Source organism: Xenopus laevis, chromosome 5S (genome assembly GCF_017654675.1).
Source record: "Xenopus laevis strain J_2021 chromosome 5S, Xenopus_laevis_v10.1, whole genome shotgun sequence".
Classification (NCBI taxonomy): Eukaryota; Metazoa; Chordata; class Amphibia; order Anura; family Pipidae; genus Xenopus; species Xenopus laevis.
This window is the reverse complement of record NC_054380.1, coordinates 34,420,411-34,436,340: the sequence shown is the minus strand read 5'-3', so window position 1 is coordinate 34,436,340 and position 15,930 is coordinate 34,420,411. Positions and strand designations below refer to the sequence as shown.

Sequence of the window (15,930 nt, the reverse complement as noted above, 5' to 3'; positions counted from 1 at the left end):
CATGAGCCCACTGTATAGTTTAAGTTCAATATGTTAGAAAATGTATGAGGGAACCCGGTTACCCGAAAAAAAACTTTTGCAGGCTATCACTCTGAAAAAAGGAAAAGACGCCACCATTTTTTGGACTTAGAAACTTTTTCCACTAAAAAATATGATGTAAGTAACAGAAGAATGAGGAAGATGATTTAGTGTGAATCACCGCTAGCGTCTATCTCCTTCGCTAGCGGAGCGATGCCTGCTCCCGTTAGTAAATCTGGGAAGTCCCTGATAATAGTAACGCTGGCGAATCTTTGCCAGCATTAATCACTTCGCCCTTTAGTAAATCTGCCCCTTAGAGTTTCACTAGGAGAGATAAGACATATGCTTGTTAAAATACAGTAAAACACCTATTTTACTCCTTTCAGGGTACCAGGAAAAATGTATTTAGAATCAGGGACATGTGTTAAAGCAACTTATTCATTAAGTACCCAAAAGGATAGAAGCACAATGGTTTGTTTTACTTAAAAACTCAAGTTTTATGGTGTTAATAACAAGGGTTGAGCAGTGCAGCATTAATTTTATGTAATAAATGTAAAGCAGATGAATTGGAATTTATTATTTTTAGACAGAACCATGGCAAAATATGCATCTGCCCTTTTTTCCGTATTTTAAACCTCTTATTTTCACTATTGATAACATTCGCAAACGTAAAAATCAAGGTACTGTATATAAATGTTAGAAAAGTGGCGCTTAGAAAATAGCACTAGTTCCAGCAGTAAATAATTAATGACGTTTCTTCTAAAACAGGGGGATCTGGAATAAAATTATTAATTTAATATTTGTACTTATCAATAGTTGCAAACATTAGGGCAGTCCAACATGAAGTACAACGCTTGATGTGAAGAGCCAGCTAAACATAATTATACTTTATTTTGAAAACTTTATTTTATGAAGCTGCATCTCCTGTTTAACCCCTGCTGTCTGAACAATCTTAAAAGGGATACTGTCAGAGAAAGCATTTTTTCAAAATGCCTCAGTTAATAATGCTGCTCCTATCTAATTTTGAAATCTGACATGGGGCTAGACATATTGTCAGTTTCCCAGGTGCCCCCAGTCATGAGACTTGTGCTCTGATAAACTTCAGTTAAGGTGGCCATACACGGCCGATAAAAGCTGCCGACAGACCGAGTGTATGGGCCCCCCCAACGTGCTTCCCCTTTAGATCTGGCAGAAAGTCGGCCAGATGTCGATCGGATGGGACTAAAAATCCCGTTCATTGCTGCGGTCCCGCGATCAGACCGTCCGTTACCCATCATTAGAACAGCACTCAATAGTAAAAACCCATGTCCCACTGCAACCCCATTCAGTTACATTGAGTAGGAGAAACAACAGCCTGCCAGAAAGCAGTTCCATCCAGTGCTGGCTCTTTCTGAAAGCACATGACCAGGCAAAATGACCTGAGATGGCTGCCTACACACCAATATTACAACTAAAAAAAATACACTTGTTGGATTAGGAATGAAATTTTATATGATAGAGTTAATCATTTGCAGTGTAAAAAACTACACCATAAAAATCAAGACAGAATCCCTTTAAAAGAAAGGCATCATAGCATATAGTATAGGGCCACACTACACAGATCTCAACCTGCAGAGAAATGCAGGCTGACAATCTGCTGCCCCACTGCTACTCTTCTGCTGTGCTGCCTTCACCCAGAATAATAACCTCCACTGGGATGCAGGCAGATGTGGCAGATTTCAGCACCGAATTGAGACATTCTGGCATTTAATGCCGAAATCTGGCACATCTGTCTGCACCCGAGCGGAGGTAATTATTCTGGGTGTAGGCAGCACAGCAGAATAGTAGCAGCAGGGCAGCAGATTCTCGGCCTACAGAGATCTGTGTAGTGTGGCACTAGCCATATGGCTCAGTGTGTGCTCTTCATCCACTGGGCCATCGATTGGTCAGAGAGCATCATCATCACATCATGTATGACTGCCTTTACGTTTCCTGTTGACACATACTTGGATACCTAATCAAGTGTGAATGACCACTCTCATACGTTCTATAAAGAAAGGCAACAACAACAAATAATTTAGGAAACAAATATACCATACTCTTTATTCTTAAAGCGGTTGTTACATGTAGTGCATTGTAACTAGGGATGCACCGAATCCAGGATACGGTTCGGGATTCGGCCTTTGTCAGCAGGATTCGGCCCGATCATTCTCCCCGGCCGAACCAAATCCTAATTTGCATATGCAAATGAATCATAATTTGTGTATGCAAATGAATCCTAATTTGCATATGCAACTGAATCTTAATTTGCATATGCCAATTAATCTTCATTTGCATATGTAAATTAGGGGCAGGGAGAGAAATCGTGTGACTTTTTGTCACAAAACAAGGAAGTAAAAAGGTTTTCCTCTTCCCACCCCTAATTTGCATATGCCAATTAAGTTAGAAACTTTGATCTCCTGCACTGAACTGCCAGAAAAAGATACAAAGAGTAAGTTGGGACATTTCAGTAACTAACCAGGGACTACAGGTTGAGCTGTCAAAATCGGGACTGTCCCGTGAAAAACGAGACAGTTGGGAGAGCCCAGACCGCGTGGTCTGCTGCATCATAGTGCCTCTCTCCAGCCTCTGCTGTTGGCTTAGTTTTCACTGTCCTCCGCATACAAACAAGTGGGCAACAAGAAATCCAGAAGATGGTTGGGGGCAGAGGGCAGACGCTCATTTGAAATCCTTGCACCTTTCTTGGGGTGGGAGAGGCAGCATTTAGTAGTTAGGACACTGCTGATGAACATATGCATATATGTGTGCATTTATTTACAACAAAAAAAACCACAAAGAAGACAAATTATTATTAATATGTATTTATATAGCGCCAACATACTTCGTAGCGTTGCAAATTGTTTTAATCACAAAAAAATCTGTGGTTTTGATTACCAGTGCACAGATAAGCAGACAGCATTTTGAAATTATCTGAACACTGGTACTCTCATTACCTGCCTTCAATTTCCATGTTTGCCCTGGTTATCTCAGGAAAAAAAAAAATATTTTCATGACTATTTTCATTATTAAATAGACAGAAAATATGTTCATGGCAAGTCACATTCACTAAACTCATGTAGAACAAGGGGGTACTCTGACCCTTTGGGACAAATAATGGTTGATTGATCAAACAAGGAAGTGCAAACAGCTGCACCTCACAGACTAGGGACCACCAGAGTTAGGGCTGAACCACAAGGTGCGGCTTCTACTGATCCAACGCGCTGAGAGGAAGCGCATGCAACGAGACGGATGCGCCAAATATTATGTAAGTAATAGAACTGTTGCACCTACAAACTGTGTGCATCCGAAACGGCTGTTGGATGCAAACACTGCACGTTGTGTCTTCATCCAACAGTTGTGCCATGTCGTATGCACACAGCTTGTAGGTGTGACAGTTCTATTACATTATATTTGGCGCATCTGTTTAGTCGCATGCTCTTCCTCTCAGCGCGTCGGATCGGTAGAAGCTGCCCTTAAAGGGGAAGGAAACCTAGTCGGCGCGATCTTCCTGCTTTGAACGGCGCATGCGCAGTAGGATCATTTCGCCGGTACGATCTACTGCGCATGCGCGTGACTTTTGGCGCATGCGCAGTAGATCCGTACCGGCGAAATGATCCTACTGCGCATGCGCCAAAACGCCGTTCAAAGCAGGAAGAAGATCGCGTGGAAGAAGATGTCGTCGGTGAACTCCCTGGACTGGACCTGCGCAGAAGGGTAAGTAACAAGTTAGAGCCATTTGCCCAGCGGGACGGGTAGGCCAGGGGAGAGGAAGGAGGGTGGGCAACAAACGGGAGGGGGGGTGGGGGGTTTGCGCCGACTAGGTTTCCTTCCCCTTTAAAATTCATATGCTAGATTACAACAGTCACCTACAAGTTAGAAAAAAAAATCAAAGATCTGATTGATTGCTATTGATAACATCTCAAGTGGTACATCTGGTGTATTTGCTTCAAAATCTCTGCTATATTTTATATAAACAAGCTGCTGTGTAGCCTTAGGGGAAGCCATTCAAAGCTGAAAAGGGAGAAAAGGCACAGGATACACAGCAGATAATAGATAAGCTCTGTAGTATACAATGGGATTCTTCAGAACGTATCCTATGCTTGAATGGCTGCCTCCATGGCTACACAGCAGCTTGTTTATATAAACTATAGCAGAGATTCTGAAGCAAATACACCAGTTTTACCAGTGCAGGGCAACACTACATTATAGTCATTTCTTTAAAACACTTTTTGGTGTTACTGTTCCTTTAATTACTGTGCAGGGCTACACTCTGCTCCCTGAGCTTGGTAACAACTGTAGCCTGCACTGACTATTACAGTATTTGGGGTTCTTGCACCAGTTTACAAAGTCAAAATACCCTTCGAGAGATTTCACATACACAAATGGAAAACATAAAGGTTAGTTTTCCTTTAAGCAACAAAAAATGGATTATAAATTTTGCATATAAACCGCATATATTGCTACTTATCATCTTATCTTGTTCCAAGTCCGCTAAACATTCTCCAAAGGATGTGAAGAAATGCAAGGTAGTTGTTATGGACTAACAAATACATTCCACACATGAAAACAATAAAAGTTCTGTAACAACAATGCAAAATCAGTCAGCTGTATTGCCATGTTACAGGAAATGTAGAAAAACAGCAGTTGGTTTATTAGCTTTTGTAATGAAAATATTGAGGTTTAATGCAGAGTAAACAAAACCCAGCATTTTGAAGACCCTCTACTGTACAATATACACTTATGATGCAATGTAAACTTAAAGGGGACATCCACCCAAAGAATAAAATAGAACATTTTTTGCACAATAAAAGAAAATGTCATTGTAAACAACTTTTAAAACTTGTACAATTGCACCAAAAATGCAGATGTGAAGCCTACGCCTGTGAAAACCACAAAACTGAAAAAGTAGTACAGTTATTTAAGTAGTTTCCAAAACAGAGCAATACAATGACTACAGAACTAAAAATATACCCTGCACAGAGATGAAAATTATCTCACACGCAAAAATATAGACACAATTACAGCATTAGACCTATTACACATTTTCTTGGGTACTGCATAAATTCAGGGAAACTGCAAATCCAAGAAAAAAACAAAGTATGCCTGTGTGGGGGAAAAGGGAAAAAAATGGCATCAATTCAAGTAAAACAGGGGATGTAAAACTGGGGTTTTACTGTGTTACAAAGCAACATATTTTGGAAGACACAATCAACTGCAGTATGACACCAGCTTTTTAAAATGATAATGTCATTTGCAATGTCATGGTATCACTTGTGATTCATTTTGCTCAGCGGAACTACAAGGAATTAAAATAACAATGGTATCAAAGAAACAATTTGTCAGAAAAAATACAAAGGGCAACACAAAGATTACAATATTAAACTATATTTTAAATCAATGAAATTGCCATAATAAGGTTGATAATTGTTACTGGACCTATAGTCGCTATATGGCATAAAATCTACCTTTGAAACTGAAGCCATAACTCAGATTTTAATGCCAGCTCTTTCTGTAAGGTCAGTCATCTCTACAATGCTGGTGGTTCTAGGCAAGTGCAACAGGCCCTGGGCTAGTGCAAGTGCCAAACAGGGATGTAACAATAGAGGAAACCGACCCTGTGGTTGCTGGGGGCTCAGGCGTTATAGGCGGCCCAGTGGAGTACAAACTGATAAGCATTTTCAATGTACGTTAAAGGGATACTGTTATGGGAAAACATATTTTTTTTAAAACGCATCAGTTAATAGTGCTGCTCCAGCAGAATTCTGCACTGAAATCCATTTTTCAAAAGAGCAAACAGTTTTTTTTATATTCAATTTTGAAATATGACATGGGGCTAGACATATTGTCAGTTTCCCAGCAGCCCCCAGTCATGCGACTTGTGCTCTGATAAACTTCAGTCACTCTTTACTGATGTACTGCAAGTTGGAGTGATATCACCCCCCTCTCTTCCCCCCCCCACAGCAGCCAAACAAAAGAACAATGGGAAGGTAACCAGATAGCAGCTCTCTAACACAAGATAACAGCCCCCTGGTAGATCTAAGAACAACACTCAATAGTAAAAGCCAAGTCCCACTGAGACTGATTCAGTTACTTTAAGTAGGAGAGATAACAGCCTGCCAGCAAGTAGTTCCACCCTAAAGTGCAGGCACAAGTCACATGACAGGGGGCAGCTGGGAAATTGACAATATGTCTAGCCCCATGTCAGATTTAAAAATTGAATACAAAAAAATCTGTTTGCTCTTTCGCAAATTGGATTTCAGTGCAGAATTCTGCTGGCGTAGCACAATTAACTGATGCGTTTTGACAGTATCCCTTTTAGGGATGCACCGAATCCAGGGTTCGGTTTGGGATTCAGCCTTTTTCAGCAGGATTCAGAAGAATCCTTCTGCCCGGCCAAACCGAATCCTAGACAAGGAAGTAGAAAATGTTTTTCCCTTCCCACCCCTAATTTGAGTATGTAAATTAGGGTTCGGATTCGGTTCGGTATTCGGCCGAATCTTTCGCAAAGGATTCGGGAGTTTGGCCGAACCCAAAAAAGTGGATTCAGTGCATCCCTAATCCCTTTAATGAAAAATGTCCAATTCAAAAAGGCTGCCTTAAAATGATTTTGCAGTGGGGTCCAGTAACGTCTATTCATGTCACAGTGACAAGTTCAGAGCAGGGTCGTAACTACAGAGGAAGCAGACCCCGTGGCTGCAGGGGGACCCAGGAGTTATAGGGGCCCCATGAGGCCCTACTTAATGAGTTATTTCAATATATATTGGTAAAACAGGACAACCTCTGGATATTTTGGGGGCCCTAAAATAAGTTTGCTCTGATGCCCAGTAACATCTAGTTCCAACACTGGTTCAGAGTAGAGCGAGTTCTTGGGAAGACACTTTTTTCAATTACTTTCCATTATTTATTTTTTACTGTTTGTCTAAAATCTAAGTTTAAAGTTGAATGTTCGTATCTCTGTTTCAGTCTGGCAGCTCAGTAATTCAGGTGCATTCTCTAAACCAGGGGTCCCCAACCTTTTTCACCCGTGAGCAACATTCAGATGTAAAAAGTGTTGGGGAGCAACATAAGCATGAAAGATTTTCCTGGGTGGTGCCAAATAAGGGCTGTGATTGGCTATTGGTAGCCCCTATGTGGACTGGCAGCCTACAGGAGGTTCTGGTTAGCTGTACATCTGGTTTTCATGCAACCAAAACTTGCTTCCAAGCCAGGAATTAAAAAATAAGCACCTGCTTTGAGGCCACTGAGAGCAACATCCAAGGGGTTGGGGAGCAACATGTTGCTCGCGAGCTACTGGTTGGGGATCACTGCTCTAAACTATTACAATTTTGCAACATTTAGACAATACTGTTTTCAGCAGCATCTCTAGAGCAAATTGTTTGAAATTTAACAGCTGCCTGTAATGAAACCCAGAGATTCTACTTTGCAGGGACAAAGATAAGAAATGTATCATCTAAACGTATCAATTTAGAACAGTTTACAGATTCGGCGACCCCCCCCTCCAAGAGCTACTTTAGAAGGTGAAAAATGACACTTTACACTTCAATATTAGAAAAAGGGTGACACATAGAAAATAGAAAGTAATTAGAAAGAGACGTTATTTCTGGCGATCTATCTAAAAACAACTAGTTGTTTGAAGGTGAACTACCCTACCCCTTTAAAAAATGAACTATACAATAAAAATGGTTAAGCCAAAAACAAACTTTAACGTAAAATATATTGGTTCAAAATTAGATTTTCAAGCTACAGTTTTAATGTTATTGGCCCATATACCTTCTAGAGCCACTGAAAGGGGCATATTTTGCAAATATGCTGATGCTACAAGATGAGTACTTATCAATGCAACCTTAAAGATAAAAACTCTAGAGGAAGATTCACAGTAGAAAGAATGCAATGATGTCCAAAACTGAACATCAAAACCACAAAGAGTACAGAGCACCAAAGAGATGTGCAATTGTCTGCAGGACTCTCTGCCCAGAACAACCATTTGCCCCCTCACTGGTAGCCAAACACTGAGCAAGTAGCTGGCTTCTCACTGAGTAAGGTCACTTTTTGCAGTCCATGTAACCCGCAAACTAAACATCACTATAAAGTTAATGGAATTAAGCTATATTGTATTATCTGACAAATATGTAGAATCACTGTTGCTATTCTGGTATGTAATAACTTCAAATACACATCCCAAATAGGAACATTTGAATTTTTTGCAGTATACACCATAGCACAGTCATCATATGAAGTCTATCATTGTGCTACATGTTAGCATTTCAGGGTAATGTAGCATTGTAATGTAACAAATTTAATCAGGATTTTCACTTGAAACAAACTAACTATATAATAGATTTCTATGAATTCTATCTGCTCCTTTTATTATTTTTAATTTTTTTTTTTGTTTTATTATTTGTTAGTATTTCCCATTTTTGTTCAGCAGTTTTCCATCTATCTTGCTATCAGCTTGCTAGAATCCATGAACCAAGCATTCAGTGATAGAATGGAAGACAAATAGAAGACAGGCTGAACAGAAAAATAATTCTTTGTTAATAAGAAACTGGCAAAAACATTTGCATATACTTTGATGTTAAGTTTGGACATCTGATTGTAGCAAATGGACACATTTAGGGGGTTATTTACTAAACTCCGAATGCAAAAATCACGAAAAATTTATGATTTTTTTTTTTAATAAAATTGGACTTTTAAAAAAATCACAAATTTTTTGGTGTGTACTGGGTTTTGTGCAATACCCCAAAAATTCATGAAAATCGGATGAAAAATCTGAAAAATTTGTGAAAATCGGATAAATATCCAAAAAAATCGTTAAAATCTGATTTTTTTTCCACCAAATTTTCGGGAAAATGTAATAATAAATAAGCGGAAAAAACCCAAGCTGGTTTTATCGGAGTTTGTAGCAGAAAATATTGAGATAAATTCGGACTTTGATAAATAACCCCCTTAGATTCCAGGACTGAGGGTGGCAGATTTGGAAAGACAATACACATAAAATAATAATAAACGACAAAGTATCTCCTTTTTAAACCTGCATGTGTCATATTCTAGAAACAAGCTGGCACTGTGTTATCATAAGTTTATAAACTATTCTGACATGACTCATTCAATTTTTATTTTTAGAACACTAAAACGAAAGGCTTAATCACTAAGGGGATGACAATTTTTAGGTACGTAACAATGATAATTGCTGACCTCAGACCCTGAGCCAGCACATTTCTTCACTAAAAATGTGTTATACTAGTGAGGTAATATTCTAGTGAGCATCACAATGGCATATTGTAGGCTCTCCCAGGTATCCCTTTCAGTTGGACTGTGTTGTGCGCATGTGCAGTAGAAAAATGTTACATTTTAGGCAATAAGTGCCCTTTCACTGTAAAGAGCATTCAATTAGCAACATTAAAAAAAGCTGTATATTATTTCCTAGCTTTTGTATAAGATGTACAGTGATGTGACTGTTGGTTTAAAGGGGTTGTTCAGCTTCCAAACACTTTTTTTCAGTTCAGTTGTTTTGAGATACTTCCCCAGAAATAAAGACTTTTTTTCAATTACTTTCCATTATTTATTTTTTTACTTTTTTTCCAAAATCTAAGTTTAAAGTTGAATGTTCCTGTCTCTGGTGTTTGAGTCTGACAGCTCAGTAATTCAGGTGCAGACTCTAAACTGTTACAATTTTGCTACATTTAGTGGATACATTCCTGAGCAGCATCTCTGCAGTATTAGCAACTATTGTATCAATTCTAACAGCTGCCTGTAATGAAACCCAGAGATTCTGCTCAGCAGGGACAAAGATAAGAAATGTATCAACTAAATGTATCCATTTAGAACAGTTTACAGGGTCTGTGACCCCCCCTCCCCAGAGCTGCTTTAGAAGGATAAAAAAAGACACTTTACACTTCAATATTAGAAAAACGGTGACACATAGAAAATAGAAAGTAATTGGAAAAAGTAATTATTTCTGGTGATCTATTGGAAAACAACTAGTGGTTTGAAGGTGAACAACCCCTTTAACTAGGTTGTTGATCTTCCAAACACCAGCAACAACTTTATTCATTTGCTTTTTTTTTTTCTTAAAGTCCATATTTAAGGTGTACTATCTAAAAGAAACATCCAAGCTGAAAAAAAAATGTTTGGGAAATTGAACAACCCCTTTAATTTGTCAAGAAGGATCATAGTCAATGCCTACTTTAGCCCCTCACAAATCAGAGCTAGCCTAAGTTTTAACTGACGTGGAAAAGACCAATGACAGTGGTCAGTCGTAACCACTTACTATGTACTATGTAAAGGGGGGACTAAAAAACAAAAAATAAAACAGTCTAATGAAAATAAATTCTATGAAACTTTAGAACATGCGAGTCATGAAAAACAAATATTGGTTTTAAATTAATTTGTATATGCAATTGCCACTGACAGCATTATTCTTCTGTTCCTTTCTGCACTGCTTGTTCTGTCTATTGATACAATGTAGCAGAATCACACTTAGGGGCATATTTATCAAGGGTCGAATTTCGAATTGAAAAACTTCAAAATTCAAATTCAAAAGACCAACCAAAATGAAGTCTTTTTTTTTTTTTGGTCGAATAGGTCCGTTTTCGATTGAATAGGTTCGTATTCGGTCGAATTAGAATCGTACGAATCCAAGGAATAGCGTTTTCGATCGAATTCGATTCAAAGTTTTTCCCCCAAAAAAACTTAGATTTTTCCCACCAACTGACTCCAAATGGGTTCTATTGTAGACAGCAACACAATACATGATAAATTTCGATATTCTAATTTTTTTTAAATTCAAATCGGATTTGGACTATTTCTTTGTCAAAGTACACAAAAAATAGCTCAAAATTCGATTTTTTTTTTTTCATTCAAAAATTCACCTCGACCTTTGAAAAACCTGCCCCTTATTTACAAGTCTGTTAATGAGCTGTTATCTGATGCATTGTTTCAAAAGACAGACTCGTCAGGGATTAATGCACAAGTGTTTCATTGGCAAATAAAACAAAAAAACTTTAAAACCATTGAACAATATATATTGTAAGGGCAAGGGGTTGTTCACCTTCCAAACACTTTTTTCAGTTTTGAGATCACTCCCCAGAAATGTAGACTTTTTTCCCCATTATTTATTTTTCACCGTTTTTTTCAAAATCTAAGTTTAAAGTGTATCGTTCCTGTTTCTGGTGCTTGAGACTGGCAGCTCAGTAATTCAGGTACAAACTCTTAACTTTTACAATTTGCTACTACATTTAGTTCAGGAGTGCCCATACTTTACTAATGTGAGGTCTACTTTTAGTGATGTTGTCCCATTATGATCTCCATCCATAAAGGCCTTGTTAGAATTCTGTTCTATGGAAAATATTACTTAAGTATTGATTTATGAGAAAATGTATATTGCTATATTTAACAAACCGGTATGTCTTGTGTATTAGGAGGGTGATTTAGAAAATCTGTAAGTGTCTTGAGATCTACTGATCACCAGCTAAAGGTCTACTGGTAGATCCCGATCTACCTTTTGGGCACCCCTGATTTAGTTGATACAATTAGTTGATACATTTCTCAGCAGCATCTCTGGAGTATTAGCAACTATTGTATCAATTCTTAAGGCCCCCATACACGGGCCGATAAAAGTTGCAGACAGACCGAGTCAGCAGTTTATTGGCCTGTGTGTGGGGCCTACGGGCTTCCCGATCGATACAAAAAGCCAAAAGTCAGCCACATCTCGACTGGACAGGTTAAAAAAATCCCGTTGGATGGCGGTCGTATCTATGCGTGTATGCGGTCCCGCAATCTGACCACCCGTATCGGATCCATTATGATCAGCGAGATATCGCCCACTTCAATGTTGGCATATCGGGGAGAGATCCACTTGTTTGACAATCTCCACGTCTATGGCCGCCATAACAGCTGCCTTTAATGAAACTCAGGGATTCTTCTCAGCAGGGACAACGATACATTTATTTTTTAGAACAGTTTACAGGGTCGGCGACCCACTCCCCTCACAGACCTGCTTTAGAAGATGAAAACGAAAACTTTACACTTCAATATCAGAAAAACGGTCACACGTAGAAAATAGAAAGTGATTGGAAAAAGTCATTATTTTGGGTGAACTGTGTGAAAACAACTAGGTGTTTGAAGGTGAACAAGCCCTTTAACGTAAAGTTGCTTGCAAATAGTCATTTTATCAGACAAGAATGTATTTCTGGGTGTAGATCCCACATAAATAAAACAACAGTTGCTGGAGTATATTGGAATGTCATAGGCTGAACATCCCCAGTGTAACCCCTCTCACCTTTTTCAGGGAGCCAACCAGCAGACCCTTCCATTTAGGGGAATTATCCTCGCTGAAGAAGTCGTACTGAAACTGGGGGGCTTGCATGACGGCTTCCCGAGGCATTTGTAGGTCTGGGGGGCGGTTTATCCTATTTCTCCAAATGGGGGGGGGTTTATAGGCGCCTGCAAGGTGAGCTTGGTCCTGAAGTGGGTATGCCAATTATGCTACCCCCCTGCCAGATGAACTCCACGCCCCTTCGAAGACAACAGATGGCCGGCTTTAAGGCAACAAATGATCCATAAGGTTGGGGCAGTTGAGGGAGTTGCCCCTTAAACGGGGCAGCATAGGGCGCCCATTTCCCCTTTGGGAGAAAGAGAAGGAGGGGGGCGGCTCATGGACACCGCTTGCACCTGACAGCTGCCTGTACATATATGACAGCTGAGTGTATACATAGGAGATGGGTGGGACTAGGCCGAAGGCACGCACTTGCTTACTCCTTAATCCCTATTAATTCCGGGGTGAAAAAAGAGGCCGCGGATGGCGCTGCGATACGGGGTCTGTTGTGCCCTCCCGGGCCCACACAAGAGCTGCCAGCGCGCCGCCCCGTGTCTCTGACAATAACAAAGGCAGACTTGGAAGCACCAGATGCGCAACGTTCTCCTTGGGCATCCAGAAAACGGGGGTCCGGACGAGCGTCGCTGGATAAAAAGAGACACCCCGGTTTCCCTCCCTTCTTTTCTGCTGCTTCGCCGCCCCTCCTTGTTTTCGGTAGACGTCTCTTTCCCTCAGCAGCTCGGCCCAGCCTGTGGCGAGGATGGCGCAAGAGGACTCTGGATGCGTCACTTTGTTATTATTTTTGTTTTTAGTTTATTCCCCCCACACTCTCGCCAGACAGTAGCGCTCAGCGGCCGTTGAAACAGACTTGCACTGCAACTGCGCGCAATCTAGGGGGCGACAGAAGGGCTGTCTGCCGACGTCATGTGACCAGCGAGCTTAACTCCGCCTACGCCTGATTTAGCGGAAAGCGCTCGATTTTTTTTTCAAACAGCTTTATTAACACGTACACACTCATGTCTGGTTTTAGTGTGTTGTTCATACAAATTGCCTGGTCACTGCATTCACCTTACATTTATTTTCTGATAAAGCTGCAGTAAATGATGATGCCTCATAACTTTTTTTCTTCTTTTCCTCTTGGTTTTTCCATTTCTGGGCATTTTACTTACTGCGAACCAATACTTTACAATATCATTTTTTACTTTTGTTCTTTGCTACACCTATGGTTGCCACCTTTTCTGGGAAAAAATACCGGCCTTCAGGTCCGGACTGGCAATCTGTGGGTTCTGGCAAATTCCAGCAAGGCTGCTTTAAGGTAGGGATGCCCCGAATCCACTATTTTGGATTTGGCCGAACCCCCTAATCCTTCGTGATAGATTTGGCCGAATATCAATCCGAATCCTAATTTGCATATTCAAATTAGGGGTTGGAAGGGGAAAACATATGTTACTTCCTTGTTTTGTGACAAAAAGTCACTAAATTTCCCTCTCCGGCCCTAATTTGCATATGCAAATTAGGATTTGGATTCGGTTCGGCAGGGGCAGAAGGATTCGGCAGGATACGAATCCTGGTGAAAAAGGCTGAATCCTGGCCGAATCCCGAACCAAATCCTGGATTCGGTGCATCCCTACTTTAAGGTGCCATAAAAAGTCAGTATTTAGTGGGCTGGTGTGGGCTGCTTGTGCCTCTGTATACCTGAAATGACAGGGCCTATTATAATTCTCAGTCCAGACTTGCCGGCCTTCCTATATTTTTATGATTTTTCCCTGTAAATAACATTGGCATTAGGCAACATTTTTGCCAGCCAGGCTGGTAAAATACCGGCCAGGTGGCAACCCTACATCTGAGAGTATATAAAAGAGCTGAAGTGAACTGTCAGTTTTGTCTGCCTTTATTCTGTGATCTATTTTTTTTTAATGGGTGAAATGAATGTAATAATTGTACATTTCTATGCAGCAAATTCCAGTTAAAGGGACCTGTCACCCAAAAAAATTATACCAAATCCTATTTTATTATGTTAGTCAAGCAAACACAAACTAACTAATTACACTGTATAAATTATTTGAATCTTGTTTCCATCAGTCTACAATTATAGAAAACAGGCAGGAGCAATCTTGTGGACAGTTATTAAGGCAAGCCTTGAATCATCTCAAAATCTTGTTTGAGCACCAGAATGGGGAACCTGATGTCCATCCCCATGCCCTGACTACACAATTAAATGGTTAAGAGAATGGTGGGGAATGTGGGGAGAGCAGTGACATCTAGGAAGTGCTGAATGGAAAGTAAAAGTAATTGCTTGCCCCTCACATATGCCTAATTATTTAGCTCTCAGCTTTTACAGCTTTTATTTCCAGTTTGAAATGCTATGGGTTCAACAAGGCAGTATATACTTCTTTGATGCTCCTTTTCAAAGGGTCATGCAAAAATGCTTATGGGTTCAACATTTCAAAATCTCCTGAGATATATGGGAATTGATACAGACTAGTATCCTCTGAGGCAGTGATCTCCAACAAGTGGCTCGTGAGTAACATGTTGCTCATCAACCTCTTGGATGTTGCTCTCAGTGTCCTCGATGCAAGAGCTTATTTTTTTATTCCAGGCTTGAAGGAAAGTTTTGGTTGCAGAATAAAACAGGTTTACTACCAAAATGAGCCTCCTGTAGGCTGCCAGTCCACATGAGGCCTTTCACGGTCTTTATTTGGCATCCCCGGGAACTTTTTCATGCTTGTTTTGCTCCCCAACTCTTTTAACATTTGAATGTGGCTCATGGGTAAGAAAGTTTGGGGATTTCTGCTCTAAAGCATAGAGGAGGGGCAGACAATATTTGACTGATAGCTGAGATTGAGCCCCCTCATGAGCCCCCGCCGGTGCCGTCAGCACATGGTGCCGTTCGCGCATGAGCGCCTCCATGCGTGTGCGCCAAGAGGCATGTAGGGGGCCGGAGGGGGCCCAGGACAGCAGTCCCTGTGGGCCCCGGGCCCCCCGATCCGACCCTAAATCAGCATCTAGCATTTTTTTCAGCCAGCTGCAGGTAGAACAATGAAAGCCAACATCTGATTGGTTGCCATGGGTTGTTACCAGGTACAAATTTGTACAGTGTTTAGAAATGACCCAAAGAGCAACTAGATAGAAGTTGACATTACAAGCCTGAGAGCTGCAGAAGTAAAAAATATAAATATTTAAAAAAAACATAAAAAATTAAGACATTGAAATTGTCTTAGAATACCTCTGTCTACATCATACCAAAGCATCATTTAAAGGGGAAATACCCATTCAAAATAACTGTCAATTTTGGCACTGAAACCATGGACCCAAGCTTAAACAATGTCAAACAGCTCCAAAACATTATTTCTCCTCCTCCAGTCTTTACAGTCTATATTCCCTCATACACCATATTTTATTTTTGGGTCAGTATGTGATGGACTAAATTCAGACACAAATGTTTACTTGTTTTAAATGTCAAGCTTCATTCAGTACTTAATATAACACTCAGAATTAATAAATATAATTTATATGGTGGCCACTTGGTGGCAGCATAGACCAGACTAGTGGCTATTAAAGGGTGCAGACCAATTTCT

The 15,930-nt window shown here is 40.2% G+C and overlaps 1 protein-coding gene across 1 annotated transcript in view; it reads right to left on the bottom strand.

Annotated features, from left to right (window-relative positions):
• The window catches only part of sos1.S (SOS Ras/Rac guanine nucleotide exchange factor 1 S homeolog), a 73,604-nt gene extending 60,296 nt beyond the window's left edge, over positions 1–13,308 (bottom strand). Inside the window, exon 1 of the mRNA XM_018265164.2 lies at positions 12,317–13,308. Within this exon, the coding sequence (XP_018120653.1) occupies positions 12,317–12,421 (105 nt within the window). The 5' untranslated portion in view covers positions 12,422–13,308. The remainder of the gene's footprint in view (positions 1–12,316) is intronic.
• Positions 13,309–15,930: the final 2,622 nt, after the last annotated feature.